Source organism: Pecten maximus, chromosome 10, assembly GCF_902652985.1.
Source record: "Pecten maximus chromosome 10, xPecMax1.1, whole genome shotgun sequence".
NCBI lineage: Eukaryota > Metazoa > Mollusca > Bivalvia > Pectinida > Pectinidae > Pecten > Pecten maximus.
In genome coordinates this window covers 21,080,502-21,106,332 of record NC_047024.1, presented here as the reverse complement: position 1 = coordinate 21,106,332, position 25,831 = coordinate 21,080,502, and the positions used below count along the sequence as shown (strand labels likewise).

The 25,831-nt window shown below is 34.6% G+C and overlaps 1 protein-coding gene across 1 annotated transcript in view; it reads left to right on the top strand.

The window, feature by feature from the left end:
- The window catches only part of LOC117335546 (CD151 antigen-like), a 42,865-nt gene extending 17,131 nt beyond the window's left edge, over positions 1-25,734 (top strand). Inside the window, exons 2-7 of the mRNA XM_033895618.1 lie at positions 8,777-8,977; positions 14,589-14,663; positions 15,183-15,287; positions 16,889-17,128; positions 18,821-18,904; positions 19,604-25,734. Coding sequence (XP_033751509.1) covers positions 8,777-8,977; positions 14,589-14,663; positions 15,183-15,287; positions 16,889-17,128; positions 18,821-18,904; positions 19,604-19,768 — 870 coding nt within the window. The 3' untranslated portion in view covers positions 19,769-25,734. The remainder of the gene's footprint in view (positions 1-8,776; positions 8,978-14,588; positions 14,664-15,182; positions 15,288-16,888; positions 17,129-18,820; positions 18,905-19,603) is intronic.
- The last annotated feature ends 97 nt before the right edge of the window (positions 25,735-25,831 follow it).

Here is a 25,831-nt window from a genome sequence, read left to right as displayed (position 1 = left end):
AAAACATTTTGCCATGTATTGACTTGAAATATACAGGCCTTTAAAGCCTCTTGTATTTTAAATTTTTCTCTTCTAGGTTATATACTTATTAATAGGAAAAGTAACCATGACATATATATAAATCAAATTTTTCAATATTTCAGAAATAAAATTAATTTTCATTGCAATGGATCGAGGAAAAGTAAAATCATGACTCATGATCAATAATGATCAAATGGAATAGAATGTAGGAGCCTCTGATGGCAGATGCTGTGCCCACCTGGGAGTTCATATCCTTTTAATAATTTCCATTTTCAAATGTTAAGCTAGCTTTACAACATCGAAACATTTAGTTAGCTAATTGAATTAAGTGAAACGTGTAGCTTAACTGTTGGTTTAATGTATTTAGGGCATCGTTCCATTTCTGCTTTTGTCTTTGTAATCTAGAGTAGAAAACCCTCTTCACAACGTTGTGTGGTTCTGAGACTGAGAATTGATCCCGTCGGTTTTGTTACCACGCTTGCTGAGCGAGCAGCGCATTTTATTGTCTGCTGAATTAAATCGCCAGGAAAAAGCAAACATGTTTACACTTCCGTAGCAAAACATCTATGTTGCAATCAGTTTCAGTCAAATTGAATTCTAGACAATCTAGGAGTACCTGAACCCTGATCCCAAGAGAATAGCATTGCCCGATAGATGCTTATTGTCTCTGCTCAATCCTAATTTTGGTCTTTGCATTTTTTTTTTCTGTCTTTATGGCTATTGGCAATCCGATGGAGCATCAGCGATGGCGACAGAAATGACCAGCTTTATCCTTCCCAGCCACATATTGATCCGATAGATTAAAGCCCTTTTTCCTGAGGCTCGAGTCTCTGTCGAGCCTAATTTGCTTTTTCTCAAGCTTGAGACTTTGTATAGCATAATTAACCACACTTGGATGCAATATTCTCTTCCACTGTCTTGAGACCTTAAGCTTGACAAGCATAACTCCCATAACTGGTTCCTGAGGCCATTCTTGTAGATTGTGAATATGTTGTGAGACATGCTTTATATTGCTGGTTATAAGTTCCCAACCAGGAACCAAGCATGACTTTGAAGTTTACATAGTGTCTGTCTGTTCTTCCATCCTTCCTTTTGCTTCTGTCCTTCCATCCTTTCATACTTTAGCTTGCCTGGGCTCTATCTCCTATACTAGTATTACATGTACATGTCACTTAATCTTGGGGCATGAGCCGACGCAGCTGAGGTAGTATGTCATGCATCAAAAGTAAGTCACTCTGACCTACATTTTGACCTCAAACCTTCAAAACTAGGGGGTTTGTGTAGGGCAACTGACCTTGAACCTAGCTTTGTAGCTGTATTTGGATTGGTTTGGTTTATTTTATTTACCATCCTATTAACAGCCAGGGTCATTTAAGGACGTGCCAGGTTTATCGAGGTGAAGGAAAGCCGGAGTACCCAGAGAAAAACCACCGGCCCACGGTCAGTACCTGGCAACTGCCCCACGTAGGTTTTGAACTCGCAACCCAGAGGTGGAGGGCTAGTGATAAAGTGTCTGGACACCTTAACCACTCGGCCACCGCGGCCCCTTTGTAGCTGTATGTACTTATTTAACTATGACAAATAAGTATAACTCTGGTCCAAGACATAAAATATAAAGGCGAATTGAGTCGGCTGATCATTACCATAAAAGCCTGCATGTATCTGATGTATGAACTTCCCAGGCGAGTCCCAGCATGTTTTGGTCTGTATTAAGGTACATGGTGGATACAGAAATGTTGTCATGAAATATTCATTGATCAAAGATGCAAAGCATGGCACTTAGTGCAAACGTTACTGCAATTATGGTTTTTTTACGACACTTGCCAGTAAAGGAAATCCTATTGTTTCAAGGATTTCCTGCTACAATTATCTTACATCTCATTGTATGTTGTATTTTGATACCATTACGAGAGTCAAGAATGATTTATGACGACGCAATATGGCTGTGAAGGGAATTTTACCTAACAGCTCTTCATATATATATCGTCGTAAAGATGTACTAGGAGTGGATGCCCGTGCTATTATGCCATCTGAAGTGGCTTTTGATGTGGTTTCGTTGACAATCTATCTGTTTTGGTACTCTAGATCTCCAGTAAATTAAAGACTTCCCATTCTAACACTGCAGTAATGATTTTCTGGCTGTATATACTGTTTTACGTAATTCTACTCACATTTGAAGATTATTGCAGGGAGTTAAAATATTTTATATCATTTTTTTTTTTTTTTTTTAATGTACGAAAGGTAAATTTGTCAAATAAATCTTCTTTATAGATGCTTAACCCCTTCCTCGGCTCTTGTAAATATTTTTACTTTACAAGTTTACATATAAGCTTATAGTCTCTTACTGTTGAAACAAGAGGAGGTTGGAGGAGGGGGGGGGGGGGAGTGACTAAAGGTTTCCAATTCATCATTTCATCATACCAAAATCAGTCTATTTACTGTACATGTGTTATTATATAATTAATTTACAGTTACTTGTAGGTACAGGTACAGATAGTTTTCAGTTAATATTAAAGTGTATCATATATACCTCAAAAGTTTTGTCAGTATGCTCTAGTAGGTTAACATAAACTTCAAAAAATGATAAAGGACCATAAAAAAAAATCTCTGACAGGTTTGAGTTTCAGGGTTTTAGGGTCAAGGTCAAGGTCACTGTTACTATTAGCAATATCCCGTATGATTGTTTGCAGTTAACGTTGTTGCATGAATGGGATTATGCTATTTTGTGTTTGGTATTCATTATTCTAGAAGGTAGCTTAAACACTGCAGTTATATATATGTTGTAATTCATTTCACAAATTAGTTTATTCATGTATATCATAGTATGCCAATTAAAGATTTTGTTGTTGCTGAAGGTTTGATTTTTCTGTGAAATAGAGGGTTAAGATTTATGAACTCGCACAACTAAATCACCCAATCAGCTGGTGTTTCTCCTGAACCAAGTCCCTAATGAAAATGTTTAAGGTTTGTAGCTATTTTCCTGAGTAAATAACATAAAATTGGTACTTTCTATACATGAGCATAAAGAGTAGGGTCTTGAGATTTGAAAATCAAAATATACACTCCTACTAAAAATAGAATGTCATTGGATTCCAGGTGTAAAAAGGCGGGAATTCCCCCAATGGGAGTTCCCCAGTGCACTGTAAATGTCAGGGTTACTGCCTTTCAACTACCCTTGTGCTCTTATTTACTGTCAAACCTATACAATAACATCATTCATTAGGTAGCGAAAACTTCAAACTTGAATTTGATATAAATTTCACATCATTTGAACTTCAACTGAGCGAATGAAGGGATGGAGTCATCACTAGTAATAACATATAGTAAAATATTTAGTTGTGTGAGCCCTTTAAAAGGTCGCCCTACGGAATTAGCAATAAGTGGTAGAAATAAAGAAAGAATTTATGTTATAGACATGTACAATAGGTCTACAAAAAATGATTTTGTTACTTGTAAATTCTACATTGCCGTTTATGTTCCCAAATTTGACATGCAGATAACATGTAAATCACATATGATTTGTGTCTGTGTCTTTAGAAGTCTTACATACATGCTAACTTATAAAAATGGCCATATCAATATTTTCATTATAATCTAGACAGTGTACATGAATGTCGGCCAGATGGTATACATCTTAATTAGGCGAGAATTAGCTTCTTGTCGGTGGTTAGAGATGTAATAGCCATAGTTTTGGAAGTTCCGAGCTGTATCTATCTTCTGTTAATTTCAAACACTAAAAATAGACACCGCCTCCTTATGTTAAATCTAGGGGGGAAGTCAAGGTTTGATGAAGTGAGACAGCTGGCTACAGATTGTTGTCTGTAATATAAGTGATGATATATATATAAATGGTCCAGTGTTACGCTGACCTCAGAGATACATTTACCACTATCCTCCTGGAATCCTGTTTCTTGTTTGTTTATTTTAGACACGGAAATGATTCCTTCAAATATTCAGAAACTATGTAGATATAATTTGAAAAATGTAGCTAATTAAAGAATAAGCTGTTTACAAGGTACAAAATATGCATATACGGTACATCATCATTAGAATTTTAATACATATACGTTCCAAGGAATGCGAAAATCAAATATATAAATAAATTTCTTCTTTAGTGTCATGGATAAGATTTTATTGATTATAAACATGATAATGCATGTTTTTATGATAGACGGGATAATTTGTGTTTAATTTATTTAACTTTTAATCATGAAAGGTTGACATCTATATATAAATATACATTGTATATATATAGTATATGTAAATTGTATAAAGATATCACCCGTAAACAGATTCTACGAACTAGAGCTTTGATTGACAGATTAATTGGCTTTCCTGTATGTATACATATCTCGGCAGATCGGAACTGCTGTAAAATCCATTGAAAATGCTATAGTTCTACCTTTCATAAGGACCCTCATATTTCTTCATTTCATGGACTATCAAAAACATAAACGTGTAGAATTGTGACTATGTCTAATTTGCTGTAAATCTCATTTAATTACTACAATCCGGTAGCAGAGCTAGCAGACCGACAAACATTCTAATTCATCAGAATCAGACTGTGGGAACCTCTCAATCCTGCAGCAACATTCTCAGAAGTGCGCGAAAGAGTGTTCCTAAAAGCCACATTTAATTGGTTCTGTACATGTCACCCCATCTGACAGAAAACTCAGGATCAATTTTTAAACATGACATTTCCTTTCCTCTTAATGTTATTGTCTCGAAATGCTGTTGTCTACACTGTTGTGTTTGTCTTGTAGTGGAAAGGAGCGGGCTGCTCTGGACAGCTGACATATACTTCAAATGGAATATGATATGTTAACTAACTAACTAATGTTGGGTATCAAAAATTAAAATATGGTTATAACAATATGGTGAGAGACCGGTTGAGTATCTGTTCATTAGTATTGACTTATATGTAACAGAGCACATGATTAATTAAATTTCAATCACTGCCTCCGCTAGGGATCGAACCCGGGACCTCTGGCTTACAAGCCTTTAGGTCATTTATGCTAAATAGTGAAAAGCCCGTCAAATTGTCCATGACAATTTCTAGTTGTTTTATGATACCATGTTTTAAGTATGAAAAACACCTCAAACAGCCTTACGCTCAACCGATCGAGCTAAAGAGAATATCTCTCTAACCGCGCGGTATATTGCGGCTAGTATTTACCAGGGTTACATACTCCCCCTCCAGGAAAGAACTCGTCCTCGAGTTTCCAAGGGGTAACAGCGATGCTTTCACAGGCAGCGATGAGTATCATTCCTGAGTCCTTATAATTATATGGGCGCCAATGTAACAGATCTAGAGGGCAGGATTATTTAAATTTAAATCACTGCCTCCGCTAGGGATCGAACCCAGGACCTCTGGCTTACTAGCCTTACGCTCAACCGATCAAGCTAAAGAGAATATCTCTCTAGCCGAGCAGCATCTTGCAGCTAGTATTTACCAGCAGGGTTATATATATATAAATATATATATAATTAGCTAGGATAATGTTGTTTATTCAAATTGTGGTCACATCTTTGCATCTGACTATATCCAAATTGTATTATTTTCTTTCCCTCTTACCGGTAGATGGAAAGTTTCTGGATTTTTCAGCTCGTGACCTGAGGGCCCAGTTCCATCAACATCCTTAACTTTTTTTTTTCCATAATATAAAACATACAGCATTATGGGAGTTAAGGAAAAAAATCTTAGCTGAGAAATCTGTAAGGCTTGCCTATGGAAAAATTTGAGTTAAGAAGTATTGATGAAGCAAGGACCTGAACATTATAAATAGATCTTGCTCAGGTTACTGTAATGTTAAAGACTTTCCTGAACTTGAATTTCTCAGGAAAGCATTATTGCCATTTATTTCACCGAAAGAATAATCGTAATCATGGAATCTTCCAGTAAAGGTGACAATCAATTCAAACCCAGAGAGAAAAACCTCGGGTATCAATATTTTTCTGAATCAAGAATACCAATATATCTTTCTGCAACATGTATTAGTTATTGCCATTACAGGGATCAGAAGGTGTCGTTTTAAATCAAGCTGGCACTGGAGTGAGAGAATTTGACAAGAAATATCCATTAAGCCAGTCAATAGAGATTATTAACCAGCATACACATTGTGGATGGAAGTGTTAACAGAGGCTTACAGCATCATTAACATCAAATCCTTTAATCACGAACCATTGTGTAGTAGTCCCAGTTAGATATACGAGGATTAGCATACAAACTATTGTTATGGAGAATGATATGGTTATATTCTAATGCCTGCTGTATCAGCAATCAACATAAAACATCATCAACACTTTTTGCTTAAATTTTTTTTTTTTTTTTGTCTTTTCGTTTTTTGATGGATTTCAATGATTTTTTACCCAGTAACATCTGAAATTGACGTTTTTCTGAATGAATAGAAACTAAGACATTTGTTGTAAAATGTAAACAATTTTAACTAAGATTGTTAATAACAAAAAAAAAGTGCAGTTAATTAAATCCAAATTCGGATGTTTTATACAAGATGCAATCATTCATGAAATACAAATATTAAAACTGTTTTGACTTTACGAGGGAGTTTCCAATCTCTTCAACCTAATTCACACATCAGTAGTTGTGATCATGATCTGACAATGGTGAAAAACAGTTCCGATATGTAACTATATCTTCCCAGTGGAGATTAAAGCCAGCGTCCTTTAATTCTAATCCCATGTGATGTAAAGTACCTGTGAAACCCCATTAAAACAGATATAGGCAGATCAATAATTCTATTGTGTGTTATATGGCCATTGTCTATTATAGAAATAGGGATGTCAGTCTTTTTACTCATGAATATTCATGAATGTTCCATACTTTGGTTGTATCCTCTCATTTAATTGGTGTATTGATTCTTTTGAAATTGAAATTTTATGACCGAAATGTTTTAGATTATAGTCGTTATCAATAGAAACGATGTTATTATCCAGTATTCCGCTACATGTATTCAAAACGACACATTTTATTGTTATGTGTATACATGCATCAGTGCACAAGTGTTCTGTTAATGGACACATTTTAGTGGTAATCTCATTTTCTCGGTGGAAGTATTATTACCTACACAAATGTACACTAAAATATTATTGTACTAGTTATAGTTTCCATGTCATTTCTATAGCAAATAATGTGGGTTCATGAATTCATCATTGCACTTATCTGTTTAAAATTTGATGATGTGCTAAAATTGTATTACTCCAAAATCAGAAGATTTACGGTTACTTTTAGGTACAGACAGTTTTCAGTACATTTATCACTGAACATTTTTGAAAATTAAAGAGCATCATATATACCTCAGAAGTTTGTAAACACTAAATTAAGTAAAATACTATATTCTTAGATATTTAATACAGAATATCATAGTTATGCTTATACATATGGTTTCAGATAAGAAGCTGTACAGCCATATACAAAATATGCCAACATGACATTTTTTATGCGATCTCTACCCATACATACAGAACCGTTAGCTCATGGCTGTGATGGTAGTTATACAAGTAAGATATGGAAAAAAAAATGGAATTACAGAATGCATGAGCTAACTCATTTATAATCCACTGCTGAGGCTGGACCTAACTCAATTTTGTCTGGCGAATTTTTCCTGGTGTTTAATTTGTATTTACATATTGGTCCACAGGGAATATATTTATCAAAAATTGGAATCTAACTTGCCATGCAAGGACCTCCACAGAAGTTTTGTGTCAGCAAATTTGAGCCATCAGCGGTAGGTTTGCACTGCGACAGCCAGACAGTGGAAACCCGAACACCAACAATAGCAAATAGGCGTTCTTGATATATTCTGCTGGATGATAATTGTTTTTGAAGAAATGGTTTCCCTGCCAATGGCCCACACATGCTCATATGTGTATTTATAATTAACATATATTTTGATATACATGTACTGTAATTGGTTGATTTCACCCACAAATAGAAAATAATTTAATAATAAATTAAGTTAAGGAATGTTGAAGTAATTATATAACCGAGGCTGGTTCCTCAAGAACAGGTGCACATGTATTCCCCCTAGAACTTAGTATATGTCCTAAAATAACAGAGTTGAATTGTTTTAGAACATTCATATAAACATTTTATGAAAAAATGTATCCCAACTTCAATTCATGAAAAAATGTCGAGAGCCATATCTCGTATGTACATCTTGTTTTCGTAATTGATAGTTGTGTTGGATTAGTTCTGTTTAGGCATGATCTGCCTACCTCTCTCCTGGCTGTCTTTATCATTTCATCCGACATTTGTTAAAAATATTTATGGGTGTACCTCTTTGAATAGTGAAGCGTCAAGTCTTTAAAAAAGAACTGAAAAGCCTCTGTGGCCATGGACCAAATATATATAGAATTATCTCCCTTTGTTCATTTCATTCCAGTGCTATCTGTTGTTGCTATCAATTTATTTCAGAATATTTTATTGCACAAATATTAGCACAAAGAGAACTGGGCAACAAGCAAAGCCTTTTCCAGCCTCCTCTTAAATCATTCTGTTGTTGATATTATTGCTAACAGTTTAATTTAGCCATTGTAATTTGAATGGTTGAAATTTTATTTCCAGTTAATGAAGATTATTTCAGTTGATAGGAGCTGCCATTTTAACACTTCAATCTGAGGCCTCCATTTTGTTACCATGGCAACCAAGCTTCTGAAACCATCTGAAGCCATTGTAATTCATATCATTAAAATTTTGCATTATATTAACGAAGATTATGTATTTTGTATATTTCAGTTGATTGGAGCAGCCATCCTAGGGTTTTCTCTGTGGTTTTTGTTGGACGTTTGGATTACACAGTATGTACAGGCTGCGACGGAACTTCAGGAATATCGTATCTATGTATACCTATTCATCGCTGGGGGAAGCTTCATACTCCTTTTCGGCGTCATTGGCATGATCGGTGCCGTCAAACCAAATATTGTGTGTCTTGTTGTGGTGAGTATGAATCGGAAACATGAGTACTGTACAAAATGTTCTTTCTATGATTTATTTATTTATCAAAAACATGACCATTAAAGATTCTTAAATATTGACTTAAAATGGCTTGATTGACAGAAAGTTGAGAAAATGAAGTGTGGCACATATTTCAAGATGCATTTTGCTGTGATGTAAATTTCTTTAACAAAAATGATTTCATTCACAATAAAAGGTGATCGACTGTAAATGTGCATGTTTTATCGGGAATATTACTTTTGCTATTTTCTCACTGGAAGAATTATTCTAAATTATGATTGTGCTAATAACACTTTCTATATACATGTACTTTTTGTAATGAAATCTGTGACATGGATGTACTTATTCTTCATTGTGCTAATATAATCTGTTAGAATTTGGTCCCGAACGAAAATTTGAGTACCAGGTATTCAAAAATTAGTACAATATACAGAGTTATGTCACATTCATAATCTCAGTGGGTTTCGGAAGTTTTTTCGATAAAAACGCTGTAGAGGTCAATGATGCATTTTCATCAGTAAATAAAAGAATGTATTGTTGAGGTGAGGTCAGTTGAATATTTACTTAACCCTGTGGACCATTCAGGACACAGCCGCTTAGTTAAGATAAGTAATTGAACCAATTCAGACAGGAGGATAAAGAGTTCATTTTAAATATAGATTTAGCGCGAGAATTATTCAAATGCATAGTTTTATACACTGGAATTACACGATTGTGTGATCGGAGACGCAGCGGTAATACATGCATACACTAGCCTTTCACCTAGGCAGCTGGGGTTTGATTCCCCGATCTGATGTGAAGAGATATGGTGGTCACCTGCTCGACTAAGTGGGTTTTCTCTGGGTACTCTGCTTCCTCCCACAGTAAGACTTCTGTCACAACTTTACTCTAACACTTCTATCTGGGCCAACAAGATTTGATTATATGTCAATATGAAAAAAGTTTATTTAAACTGTGGCAAAAATAATTGTTCCTAATGATCGTGTAAATCTACTTTCGAATTTATCAAGAAGAAATGATGAAAGTACATAATGTGCTTAAAATGTACAAAAAAACCCCAAAAAAGCAAAAAATACAAAAAAATAACATTGCAGAATTGCCAAATAAAAGTATTGTATCAATTTGTAATCCCCTTTGTGCCTCTTGCTAAAGTACAAAATGATAGACCATTCAGTGATTGTGTATGTTCGACAAATCTGGAAGGTTTGGGCTTGTGTCTTCTGATATAAGAGAAGACGAGACTCGTGCTAATTAAGTTTGGATTCTGAGTGAAAATCAATCATTTCTTGTAGCATACATCACAATTAGTGTGACTGTTACACGAGTTCCCTCCTCCCATAAAGTATAGGCCACACTCGCTGGTTTAGGTATAGCGTTACACAGAATTGTCTCTCTTACATAAAAAGGTAACGGGCAGAATCGATGAATTGACTTGATTTGATTCTACCCCCGCAGATCCTCAACAGTGTCTTCATCTCTTTGATTTAGATCAGTCCAATATGAATCGCAGAGTTCGTTCACTGTAAACCATAAGGTTACCGACCGTATTTACCATATAAGGGCGTAGTTCTTGAGTGAGAAATCTTACTTTGTCACTTGCGCTGTCTGTCATGAGTTTTGTATAGATATTGCCTAGGCTAGATAATGTGATATTTCTGCTCTCATATTTATGTGGTAGGTAGTATTGTGAATGATTTTTTTATACGAGTTGATGGAAATATACAGACCTATATCAAGAAGAATATATATATTCAGTCTGTAATATAAATGCAAATTCACTTTTAAACATATTGTGCTGTTTTATGTTAGGGAATATCGATTGCTAAGGTAACCCATACATTGTTTCTTTACACAGTCATCATCATTTGAATTTAAAATTTAAAACAAAGAGAGAGAATCCATGGGTTCAAAGGTTAAGGGCAGGTCACAAAAATCTATAGCTTCCATGCAGTATCTTGGGTTCCTGATATGTAGAAAATTTTCCCATTTTCGTTATATTTGCAGTAGACACTGACAGGAGAATAAAGGCTTAAAATAAAATTGATATGATACTGTACATGTGATATGGTATTATAGACAGGGCTGTGTCACTGTATATACAATCCCAGTATAGTGTAAACCTCTAGAGACACCTACAGGACAAGACCAAATGAGTTCCAATTATCTCCAGGCTAAATCTCGGAAACCACCAATCAGGAGAAAGGACACAATTTTTCTCCAATATGTACTAATCAGACTGTTGGCAAGGTAAACGGTGGTCCATGCTGAATGTTTAATGATCGTACAGAGTGATAAACAGATATAAGCTTTAACGATGGACAGACATGAAAGGTGGACATTAAACAAATGAGATCCTCACAACCTTTCATTGATCCTGGTTATTTTATGTCACTTAAAAACCTAGGATACAGCCTTAATGCAACGGTATCAATTTATATGTGTTCTTCTTTTGAAAAAAAGTGTTAATCATTATTGTTCAAATTTATGCAATATCAGCATGATGGAAAGCAATCACTTGAACGCCATTCCAGGAATGTTCTTTGAGTCAATCACGAGACTCATATAGGGTAGCTGTATGTGAAAAGCATTAAAAATTTACCATTTACAATTTTCTGCGAATTTATGTTTTGCAAATTTTTTAATTTTAATTGAATGGCAAAAAATAGGTACATGTAAAATATTCTTCTCTAGTATTATTATGCTAATCACTCTTGTTGGCTGGATGGAAGCATGCAGGGGGTCTTACTGAAGGAGGAAACACAGGGGCTTGGCACGTTTCTATGACCCAGACTGAAAAAATAACCCCAGAGTCTGACCCTTAGATCACTTATCATTTATGACAATTCATGATGATCAATAATAAGTCATCTAAGGGTCAGACACTTGCCAGGTTAATTTTTCATTATCTTCAAATAAGCCCCCTCCCCAGGTGTTAATTTTTTGTATTAAAGTTTGTAGAAGGCTTACTTGTGAACCAGTTTTAGCTGACTATTTTGAAGTTGATGATACTGCAAAAATGAAGAAAGGGGCTTATTTGTGGGCAAGGGACTTATTTACCGATAAATATGGTATATCTTTATACAGTTCATTGAAATGCTTTACTCTCAGTTGAAAAAAATATCCAGTTTTCGAAAATCTTGTAAAACAATTTAAGTTACCCTTGTTTTCTATTGGGAGTTATGCTGAATTCAGTCGCTGTTACATCTGGCAAAATCTCAGCCTACCCAGGCCTACAATACTGGATAGACTTAAAAATAAATTTACATGGATGATGTTTTGTATGAAATGTAAAAATATTCATGTTATGGGTAAGGCATTAGAGACATGGTTTGTATTGATTGAGAATCGGAATAATCTGAATTTCTGGAGAAATGCTGAGGTTTCAGAAATTGTAAGGTGCATATCATGACACAGAGATCTTTTATTCAAGATATGAATTTTGTTGTTATACCACTGATTCATTGGGCATTTAGAGGCTTGCTCTACAACACAGGACACACTAGATCTGCATTTACATACATAAGGTTATAGGATACAGGATTCGATGAATACTTGAGATATAAAGATGCATACACAATTTTTAGCTCACCTGCCCGAAGGGCAAGTGAGCTTATGCCATGGTGCGGCGTCCGTCGTCCGTCCGTCCGTCCGGCCGTCCGGCGTCAACTTTTTCATTTAAACAACTTCTTCTCAATAACCAAGAGGCCCAGGGACTTGATATTGGGCCTGTAGCATGCTGGGGTAAAGGGCTACAAAGTTTGTTCAAATAAATGACCTTGACCTTCATTCAAGGTCACATGGGTCAAATAGGCTATAATCTTCAAGCGACTTCTTCTCAATAACCAAGAGTCCCAGGGACTTGATATTGGGCCTGTAGCTTGCTGGGGTGAAGGGCTATAAAGTTTGTTCAAATAAATGACCTTGACCTTCATTCAAGGTCACATGGGTCAAATAGGCTATAATCTTCAAACGACTTCTTCTCAATAACCAAGAGGCTCAGGGACTTGATATTGAGCATGTAGCATGCTGGAGTGAAGGGCTGCAAAGTTTGTTCAAATAAATGACCTTGACCTTCATTCAAGGTCACATGGATCAAATAGGCTATAATCTTCAAACAACTTCTTCTCAATAACCAAGAGGCCCAGGGACTTGATATTGGGCCTGTAGCATGCTGGGGTGAAGGGCTACAAAGTTTATTCAAATAAATGACCTTGACCTTCATTCAAGGTCACATGGGTCAAATAGGCTATAATCTTCAAACGACTTCTTCTCAATAACCATGAGGCACAGGGACTTGATATTGGGCCTGTAGTTTGCTGTTGTGAAGGGCTACAAAGTTTGTTAAAATAAATGACCTTCACCTTCATTGAAGGTCACATGGGTCAAATAGGCTATAATCTTCAAACGACTTCTTCTCAATAACCATGAGGCCCAGGGACTTGATATTGGGCCTGTAGCTTGCTGGGGTGAAGGGCTACAAAGTTTGTTCAAATAAATGACCTTGACCTTCATTCAAGGTCACATGGGTCAAATAGGCTATAATCTTCAAACGACTTCTTCTCAATAACCACGAGGCCCAGGGACTTGATATTGGGCATGTAGCATGCTGGAGTGAAGGGCTGCAAAGTTTGTTCAAATAAATGACCTTGACCTTCATTCAAGGTCACATGAATCAAATAGGCTATAATATTCAAACGACTTCTTCTCAATAACCAAGAGGCCCAGGGACTTGATATTGGGCCTGTAGCATGCTGGGGTGAAGGGCTACAAAGTTTGTTCAAATAAATGACCTTGACCTGCATTCAAGGTCACATGGGTCAAATAGGCTATAATCTTCAAACGACTTCTTCTCAATAACCAAGAGGCCCAGGGACTTGATATTGGGCCTGTAGCAAGCTGTTCAAATAAATGACCTTGACCTACATTCAAGGTCACAGGTGAAATTTGCGATAGCCAAGAGCCTCCAAGACCTGATATTAGGCCAATAGAATGCTGGAATGAAGGACTAGAAAATGTTTAATATGAATAAAACTAGCTTACAATGCTATTTGCATAAAGAGGTAATCAACATAGTATCTTTAGAAATGACCTCATCAACTTCAAAGTTGCTGTAGAGCCAGGTGAGCGGTACAGGCCCATTGGGCCTCTTGTTGTTCTACATATCAGGCGGGGTCATGGTGGGCGAGTGGTTAAGGTGTCCTGACACTTCATCACTAGCTCTCCACCTCTGGGTCACGAGTTTGAAACCCATGTGGGAGATTTGCCTGGTAGTGACCGTAGGTCGGTGGTAAAATACTTTAGCTGTCAAACACTCGGAAAGCTTCGTGTTTGGCAACCTAAGAAAGAATCTTCCCCCTCGGGTTGAGATTCCCCTGTCTCGTTCCCAAGGTTGTGAAAGATTCTATTAATCTCAGACAAGTTCGAGTTTCAAGTTTTTTAGGTCAAGGTCACTGTTTCTGTTTGACAAGTTTCAGTTTCAAGGTTTTAAGGTCAAGGTCACTGTTTCTGCTTCTAGCCAGGGCTGGTAGGGCACTTGTATTGCTTTAGTAATACCCAGTACACCTGTTGTAATAATTTTCTGTTTTCGTTTCAGTTTCTAGTCTTCTCAGTGCTGTTATTTTTACTGCTAGTAGTCAGTGTTGTATTGGGCTACTTTTACAGAGTACAGGTAAGTTACATGTATAAGTATGTTCATACAGAAATATTACATCTATATGCCAACCTTTCAAATTGTTTCCTTAGACAAATTTTTGTATGGTCAAATAAACTTTATGCTGGGTTTAAACTGAATTGTGATTTGAACTCAAAATTTTTTGAAAAATTGACAAAATAAAAACACAGATTTGGATTACATGGAGACCCATGTATTTCATACGAGGAAGCCTTTTCTGTGACGTTGTTGATATAGGCAGCGATTTTGCTATTAAATGAAAAATAAAGATATTTGCAAAATTTGATGTCTGAATTATTTATTAAATGCTAATGTTTTAAATGAAGATTTAATTTTTTTCAAGACAGTTTTGATGACATGTTGCCAGTCTAAGTTTATTTTAATGAAAACATTTCAAGTGCAAGTGTGTCTAATTCTGCTTCATTGATTTGGTGCATGAGAAATATTGGTCTTTGATGTGAAATAGTTATAACATGTATATTGGATATAAAAATTATTTGGTTTCCATGGCAACAGATAGAAGATACAATACAGAAATCACAGTTACTGACGACTGTAGTACGGACCCAGTACGGAAAGGACAATGTCATAACAAGTGGGATAGACTACATGCAGGTTGAGGTAGGTACCTTACAAGTAAATACCGGAATTGTTCTGCAATAAGCCCAGGGGACCAATGCATGACCTCTGACTCATATGTTGGGAGTGGGCTTTAATTGCTAGGCCATGGGTTTATTGCCGGGTAAGTATGGTAATGACCTTCCACTGTTTTCCCCTTCAATGCAAACTATAAGAAAAAATGTTCATCACTTAACTTGTGAAAATTTTACATTATTATGAAGTTTTGTGTATCATACAAGAGGTCATCTGATTAATCAAGGTCGTGAGATCAAAGGTCAAGGCGAAATGTTATATCTTTTAAATGGTTGATATTTTGTTTTGAAATATTGGAGCAAGATTGGTAGGAATTAAACAGGAAATTAAATTATCGATGGTCAAGGTCATCAGATAAAAGGTCAAGGTTGCTGCCAGCTAAAATCCACAAGGATGGGATTAGTGATGATGAGGGACATCAGTCAAGCATACAACAGGACTCCTTCTGACCAATGTCACTGTTCTTGTAAAAAAATATTGTTTACTAAACAGGGTTCGTCACTCAAAAACGTTAGTGTAAATCCCTGCTGATACCTACGTATGATGTAAGATAAAGAGAACATTTGAGGGTTATACAAAGTTCTTGTGCGAAAGACAGAAACGAGTAGATTAACTTCGTGCTTGTCATGTTGCGATTGCTGTAAGAAAACTAATATGTGTATAGATTGTCAGTCTTCCTCAGATCAATGGTCAGAAGGTCCTGGTGTGATGATGCTATTAATATCAATAATACCAGAATTCCCTGTGGTCAGTGATGTATCGGTCAGTCTTGGTCTGTGCGACTCTGACCAGCCAGACTTCATTACAGGCAGCTAGGCTCACATGAGATTGAAATCCACAGTCTATAAACTTCGTGGGAGAATTACATGGTTGAAAGCTTTCATTAAATGCTGCCATCAGTAGTTTTGAAATATGTTGCCCCCATAAATGTTTTTTTTTTCTAGTATTTTAAGAATCTGTCAATTTCCCCAATGGATATATAACTAGTACTCATTCATTTTGTTCATTTATAGCAATGAAATATATTTAAACTAAAATCAAAATGAAAAATAATAACCTTATCCTTATGGATTCAGTTGCTGTAATATCAAACTTACTGAGTTTTTTCTAGTTATTCAGAGCTTTTTCTAGATATTCAGAGTTTTCTCTAGATATTCAGAGTTTTCTATAGATATTCAGAATTTTCTCTACATATTCAGAATTTTCTCTAGATATTCAGAGTTTTCTCTAGATATTCAGATCAAGTTTTCTCTAGGTATTCAGAGTTTTCTCTTGATATTCTGAATTTTTCTCTAGATATTAGGAGGTCGAAATTTCTCAATTTTCTGCACTTTTCTCAGCCATGCTTCAAGGTATGTTATTGAAAGTTGGTATATAACTTCAGTATGAATAGCTACAGATCAAGTTCGAATTTCAGGGATATTTGGGTCGAGGTCAAGGTCACTGTTACTATTTTTAGTGGGGGCCAGTAGGGGACATACTCTTAGAATGTTTGTTACTCTTGCATTTTACGATATTTATAATATTGGTGTATTGGTTAATTATGTGATAATTTCTTTTTTGCACAGCTACACTGCTGTGGTGGCGTAAGTTTCGAGGACTACAAAGGATCGGACTGGGTCACCGTCATCGGAAACACAGATCAGGGTGTGGAAGCCAACAGTAAGAACACAGCTCCGCTAAGCTGTTGTAGCAGCTACTGGTACATCAAGCCTTCTGTATCATCGGACAACAAGTACTGCAAGATGTATAAGGAGAGCGTACAATCTAGTCAGCGTAACGAACCTACAGAAGAGATTTACAAAAAGGTAAGTTTATACGACAGTTGTACCTACAGACGAGATTTACAAAAAGGTAAGTTTATACGACAGTTGTATTACGACCTACTGACGAGATTTTCAAAAAGGTAAGTTTATACGACAGTTGTATGAGAACCTACAGACGAGATTTAAAACAAGGTTAGTTTATACGATAGTTGTATAATGAACCTACAGACGAGATTTACAAAAAGGTAAGTATATAGGACAGTTGTATAATGAACCTACAGACGAGATTTACAAAAAGGTAAGTTTATACGACAGTTGTATAATGAACCTACTGACGAGATTTACAAAAAGGTAAGTACAGGTAAGATTTACAAAAAGGTAAGTTTATATGACAGTTGTATAACAACCCTACAGACGAGATTTACAAAAAGGTAAGTTTATATGACAGTTGTATAATGAACCTACAGGTAATATTTACAAAAAGGGAAGTTTATACGTCTTTACAGAAAAAAAAGATTTACAAAAAGGGAAGTTTATATGATGGTTGTATAACAGACCTACAGACAAGATTTATAAAAAGGTAAGTTTATATGACAGTTGTATAATGAACCTACAGGTAATATTTACAAAAAGGGAAGTTTATACGTCTTTACAAAAAAAAAAAGATTTACAAAAAGGTCAGTTTATACGACAGTTGTATGAGAACCTAAAGACGAGATTTATAAAAAGGTAAATTTATTTATTTAATTTCAATTTTAATCAGATGTTGATTGGTCTATATTGGTTCATATCCCAGTCGTTTACTATATAACATGAAGCGTTCATTGTGTATGTTTTCATGGTTGCTATGGAAGCTCAAATATAAAAACAATGAATATCATTATATATCATGTATTGCATTTGGGCTAACCGTGAAAGTTTGAACCCCAAAAATAATCTAACAGTTTCAAACCAAAGAAAAAAGTAAGTTATTACTGTGTGAACACAGAAAGATATAAATCTAACTTATTCTGACCAATTACCCAAAATTGGATTGTACCCAAAATTATTCTCTTTATTCTCTCACAAAAACAGTTTTAGATCTGTAACTGAGTTCAAAATTGGTTTTACAATTGTATAGGACTATAGCCTTATAATGTATATCATAGAGAGTATAGCCTTATAATGCATATCCATAGAAAGTTTTGCTCAGTGATACCAAATGAAATATTTCAAACTTACAAGTTATTTGCTACCATACTTGACTGGCCATGTTTTGTTTTAAGCTGACCTAAGAGACTACAAAGTTGGATCTAATTTAATACAAAGCGTAGCTATTGCAGTTTAAATACTGACCATATACACAGTATTGCATACCACTTTTGTCAACAATACTATTAGTCAATTTGTTCCTTTTTCTATAAGTGGGGTTACGATAGTTTATTCGGTTAAAGCACTGGCCAAGTAACCTCAGGTGAAGATTTGAGGTGTGTAGTTTGACACTCCCTACCCATGTCTGTTTGTGTTTCTTGGAAAGCTGAGAAACAGGCCAGTCTGTGCTGTCATGGTTGTGTCCTTGGACAAGACACTTTACCCTGATAGCTTCAGATGGCATGTGACGGGTCTCCTGTATGTTGTGCAGTGAGGTAGTCACCAACTATAACATGAAGTTCATGGGGCGATAAACCCAGCGGACAAACAAACAAATTTCCTGTAAGAGTGATTAAAATGAAGAAAATTTTACATGTTTTCCAGGGTTGTGGAGAAGCCATAGTGGATTTCCTGAAAGAGCAGTTCTTCATAATCTGTGCTGTGGGCATAGCTATAGTAACAGTGGTGGTAAGTTTGTGTTGTAACAAAAGAACAAAATCGAAGATAAAACAGATTCAAATGTAAATATAGCTTATATAAAAAATTTAAAGTTCAATGTTTTTATAGTAAAACTTCCTCAATAGTGACCCTGATTCAGACTGTTAACATGTATTTCGTAATCTTTTCAAATGCCCCACTATCCAAAAATTACAAAACTGATTAGATTATGGGATAAATACTCTCCTGCTAGATTTTACCATTAATTTTGTTTGGGGCTCGTTTTGATTTTCTGAGTTTCCTTTTGGATTTCCACAGTTTAGGCCCCTTGTATCACCGTCAAGTCCTAGAAGGGGAAACCTTTTTATGATCCAGTTTTATATTTATTGCTCAGAAAAAACTCATTCCCTGTCTTGTGCAAAATTCATAGACGATGTCCTTGTGTGTGTTTTGTGCAAATTCATTCCCTGTCTTGTGCTAAATTCATAGACGATGTTCTTGTGTGTGTTTTTGTGCAAATTCATTCTCTGTCTTGTGCTAAATTCAAATTAGACAATGTTCTTGTGTGTGTTTTTATTCTATTTTTCTGAGTGAAAAGTTTTAAGTGAATATGACAGGTGCTAAAAGTTTTATGCACAATGGTTACTTATCTAAAATGTCCTGATTTACTTTCTCTTCATTTTATCAATTTCATCATTGTTTATCAATATTATTTCCTATTTTTTACAGTTGTTCACCATTGTGTTCCTGTCCCTTCTCATCCACTTCTTGCGAAGGGACCCTCCGATGTCTATGACTGATGATGTCGTGTACGAGATGGCACGTTGCCAAGAAAAATCTCCGTACCCCACACGGGGTCAAGGCGGACCTTACGCCAATCTCTACAACAACTAACTCAGGACGTCATCACTGACAGAATAACATCAGATTTACATCGCAGATCATCGGCTGCCATCTTCCTTCATTAAGACATTGTGCAGTCTGGAGTTGTCTCCCTTCTCAAATGTCAACCGTTTGAAGGGCGGATATGGTATTCTAGCAGAATATTCAAATTCATTCAACAGCGTCCAGAATGGAGTTCACAAAACATTTTTGTTGGCGTTTGCTACACATTTAACAGGTGGATTTATGTAAGAAGTAAAATCTGTCAACTCGTCACAATCATAGGAGACTCATATCAGATGGAAATATGAAAAAGAGAGAAAAAATATGCTTTTTATTATCATTGTGTTGTTGTCCTTAGAGAACCTTGTACTAGTTCAACTCATTGATCATGAACCACTGATCATGAGGACCTTGAGAAACAATGGTGTTGCAGGCACAATTCATTATTCCTAAGTTAACACATTGTATTTCTAGGAGAAAAAATTACTTCATTGAGTTCATTATAAGGAAGAATTCAGAAAATTTCATAGGAAACATTTCATGAACTTCATGACACACCTTTGCTGAACATTCATGATTGTAGGTGCTCAAGGCATGGAGTATTTTTTTCTACTGCATTACATAGAATCGACTACATCAGATATTTTTTGAGCATTTCATTTATGTGAATCTAGGATTCGCATCCAGAACACAATGTGAAATGTTAAAAGCAATTCTTTTTTTAATGAATGAATGAATGACCATTTTGCAAGCTGTCATTCTTGAGTACCAGTTACATAATTTTGATATTTTTTATCATAATTGCAAATCTGGAACTTTTTGACTTCCTGTACCTGGATGAGAATGTTAAAAAAACAATTAAATCCTGGATTCTTATTTTTCGCTTAAGAATATTACAGAGAATTTGATCAAGTAGTTAAATGCTTTTCATTGCTTATATCTGCACTTACCTGATGGCTGAACTATTTTGTACTGAAATATTCATATCTGTTGATGGCAGTGGTTCATCTTAACATTGTTTAACATTTAAACCTTACAATTTAAAACACGAACTTGTGAATGTGTATGAGAAACAGAAAGAGCACAGAAATTTCAAACCAAGACAGCAATTGAAGAAATTTAATGAAATTTGTTTAAGAATTAGAAAATAAGGGGACAAAAGAGACAATGTGTGTGCCACAATGTGTAACCCATTCACCTCATAATGATGAATTGTCATGCTGACAATAAATGAATTATGGTAACTTAACATGGCAGCAAAATGTGGCCTGTTGAAATAGTTTATCACTTGCACAGTTTCCAATACATTCTTTCTGGTTAATATATAGTGTAATATTATCAATGTTAGCTTCAGAGTTCGTTGTGTAAGAACGTGTCACGTTAAGATTAATAAATTAATGTTTATATTTTTTTTAATGTTGAGAAAATACAGACTGTTAAGCAAGTTAAATGATTTTAATAAAGTGAAAAAACTAAAGACATTGGTTATACAAACTTAAAATTCTATTTATATTACTTCACAAACGATGTGATTACCAGGATGTCAAGTTTTCTTGTTGGCCTACATTCTGTAAACGTATTTATTTGGTGTGCACAAATTTTAGCACATAAATGATGCAAAATTAGTACAATAATGAATTGGCGTACCCATGGTTACGTCCATCGAAAAACAATATACGGAGACTGCAATTAGCGCAAGCTTAATTCAGCAGAAGGATTTCATTGCAAAAGGCGTTAAATAGAAAAGATTATCACTTAAATGTGTACGTTTACAGTATTCTGTATTGTAGATGTAATCTTGTTATTTTAATGACATTTTTACTAATAATGACACCGTATGATGCCAGATGTTTTGCTTGGATAGTGTGATTTGGTAAATTTGTGAATGTTGATGTCAGAATTTTCCTTGATATTGTCAATGTTTTCTTTTTTGCAATGACATCATATACCCTGATGATCCTTCACCTTCATAACCATGTCCGGAATATTTGCTTTCATGACGAAATACGCAATTGTTACAAATTTATATGAAATTATCTCCCCTTAATATATCAGAAATTATCTCCCCTGATATATTTTATTTAAAATTGAGATATATTTGAAGTTATCTCCCCTTGATGCCATTCCTTCAATTTTCATGTAAAGATATTTTCAAGGCAAATTGATTCATTACAATGGTTTCATATTTAGGAAGTTGGCTGTGTGTGTGTAGTATAGTGATTGTTGTAATCCCCAACATTTTTACTTAATTACTGAACTGGATGGCTCCTATTCAATCGGTATCATTGTACGCCTTGTTTGTGAACATTATACAGTAGATCCTCTGGGGCGCAAATGATTGCCTAATCTCATCGCTGTCCTGTGAGTAACTTTACCATCCAATATTTTCATATTTGAGAAGGTATAAAAAATAGTCATTAATGTTAGTTATATCATGCTGAAACATTGATTGAAATTATAGAAGGAAAAGTACATTATATTTGGTATGTTCAATGTATGTGGTCAAATGTATCATTGTATACCATTTCAAGATCATGTGCACAACTGCTATACATATGTATATGTACACCTATGTACAGGTACGTATGTGTACACCAGCTTTACCTAAGTACAGGTACATATGTGTACACATACATACAGGTACATATGTGTACACATACATACAGGTACATATGTGTACACCTGGTATTTCCTATGTACTTACGATTGTTTTGCTCAGCCAAGGTCAAACACATGTGGGGAGAACCTTGTGTGAAAGTTGTACAATCTATCAACTGTGGGTGCTGGTAACCAGAATTTCTGTCTGATCATTCCCCAGTCATTTGTATATTGTAATATTACTAAATGACGACCTTTAACATTTGACCTTTTTACATGTATATGACAAATTGGCCTTCCCTGTTCTACACCATTTATACACACAACACCTTATTGATCCGTAATGAGATCATTCTGCCTGAAATGTTTTAATTTTATAAAAAATTATATTTCCTTGTTCTTTAAACAAAGTTCTGTTTTGACCACCCGTGTGTGAACTTTTCATGTTTTAATGTAAAAAAAAAAAAAAGAAGATTTTTATCATTTTCTGCCATATTTGATACATTTAGTATAAGGTAGTCGATGACTGTATATCTGTGCTTATCTTCATCTCAGTCTATCTTGACAAGGCATGTTAGGAAAATATTGTTTTGCTCATTGAATACGCTGTTATAGGCATGCATGCTGTGCGTGCATATATGTTAATGGAACTGCTTTAGTTCATAAGTAGGAACTCTCATGTTTAACATCTTTCATTTCTACAATATCTAAGGATGTATTTTCAGAAATGATATTTTCCACATTCTGGTTACAAGTAATTAACGAGGTAATTATGAAAATAATTGAATGACACAACTCTGAACAGGGCTGCAGGTGCTTGAATTATTGAACCCTCAGATTTGACAAAAGCTAACCACCCTACAAAAATCATAGTTCTGAAGCAGATTTAAATGTTTGAGCAGTACTTATTATAGTTCTGTAACAAGAGGGATCAATTCTTCAAGGACTTGTGTAAAGGGCCTGGGTGATCGAATAATTTGAAATTTAAAAAATTTGATTTTGTTGATGATGATTGTAAGTAATTATTGTTATTAATTAAACAAGGGAAGCTTTACCAGTAAATATCTTGTTTGATTTAATGAAATCCTCTTGATCAAGAACTGTGTTTGTGCTCCACATATTGAATAGTTTACCATTTTATCTGATACTAGAAAAATGGTATTCATATAAAAAAAAACATCAGTTTTTGTGATGGAGTAGTTAGAATAGTGTGCCATTCCATCTTTTTCAAAGAAGATTTTTTGTAGGTATTTGTAGATTTTTAGCCATTTCATCTGGCATGATTTTGTACTATTTACTTTTTAATACAAGTGTTGTTTTGATATAAAACAATAGGCATTGAGAATGCATTGTATTATGTATATTGTTTTGTATGGTTGCTGTTTTTAGAGACACACATTTTCAGATTGGTTGTATCTGTGAAATTATCCCCAAATTATATGATATATGCCAACAAACTGTCAATTTTGTTCTTAATTTAACCTTTTTTTCTATCTTGAGAATAATTATTAATATTATTTGACCTTAAGTTTGCATATCAACAACAATACCGGTTATTCAATAATTTATAGCACAGGGATTTGACACCAGTTCCCAACCCATGACTTGTATATAGAATATATTTATATCGTTGTGGGTTTGGAATTTGTGCCAAGTCCCTGTGATTGATAGCAGTAATAAGTCATAAGATTACACTAGTTAGTTCAGTATTATTACATATGTATTTGTGGATACATATGTACTTGTAATGCTGAAATCGAAAGGTTTTGGGGGAATGTTGCAATAAAAAAATTACACAGCGAATGTCAGACAATTTTTGTAATAAAATTCAAAATCTTTTAAAATTCAGTGATGTAAGCCTGTATATAATAAAAACAATACTAATATCATTACCTAGCGGCTATGGATATCCAGGCAGATGCGGGTTGGACATTCAGTGAGATCAAGTACGATAATCAGTGAGGTAGTCACCAACTACAACAAGTAGTCAAGCCTCAAAATGCTTATACCTGTTCACAGGGCAGTAAAACCAGAAAGCAAACAAAAATCCTCTGTTACATTAATTTTGAATCCAACTTTACATTACGATTCTCAAAATTTCATCATGGAGGATTTTAAGTTTTATAACTTGGATTTAAACTTACACTAGTATCAAGGTTTTCTATCAGCAGAAATGACATTTTACTGACAATGTTCTTATCAGTACCACAGGGACATGGCATACATTTACTTACGATACTCTATTTGATTTATATACATCATATATACAGTAACAATATGTGGAATAGGAGTTGTGCCAAATTCCTGTGATTAGTAAATTTCACTCGAATGTAATATTGAATTAAATTTTTAAATCATTAATACATGAAGTGGTTGAACACTTTGATTCTGGATAACAAGTTCTGTCATATTGACGTGATTACTTCCATGGATATTGATTTTGGATTTTATTGCCTAAATTGTCTGAATATAGTGTACATATGATATGTATCGGTAATTTACTACTCACTAGGTTGTCACTTAATTTTATTGATTCAAAACGGTTGTATTTTACCACATATTGTCGGTTTTACATTGCAGTAGGGTTGTTATGGACTAGAAAAAAAAATCCACTACAGAGAGATTACATTATTTATTTTTAGTCTTGGTTGGTGGGTTATTTTTTTTCAGTAAATGTGTCCAGAAATAAATTTGTATTTGTCTTCATTTTTAGATAAATATTAATGTAATGTCATTAGATATCTATTCACAATTACAATTAAGCTATATATTAAAGAAATATTCATGCCTGAAAATCATCAAATATTTGACTATTAATGTTCATTTCAATTTATGTATATACTATATATGTATCAAACCTTCCCATGAAAGATTGTGAAATATATATGTTAGGTGTTTCATTTGATATAATTTTTAAGTAAATCATTTTAAACCATGTTGATACTTCCCAACTTTTATGTTCATTATGTGATGTGAGCCCTAATGTCTGATTGGAGATGATTAAGCTTATGTTATTAATGTCTTCAGTGATCGTTTAGTCCCACTTATTTGTTTCATCCATTTGCTGAATTTCAGCAGATGACTTTATTTATTTAAAGACAAAGATCAGAAGGTACATCATAGATTTCAGGGTTGGTAATTTTTTCTTAAATGCGAAAAAAAAAAATTTAATCAAGCAATTTTAAATTTTGAATAAAGAAATATTCAATCATTCCTAAACAAAAAACAAAACAAAAAAATGCAAATCTGTTTATCATTTCTTTCAAACAGATTAAGCATTTATATAAATTGTATACATTTAATTACATGTTCAATCAAAACAATTTTCTTTCAAACATTTTTTCCAGCTTTTTCAAACTTGCATCATTATATAAAGTCAAAAATATAAAACTAAATTTTTTAAAGATAGAATAAAATGATCATCATCTCTTATTTAACAGATGCTGAATATTCTGACCCTGAATCACAGGGTTA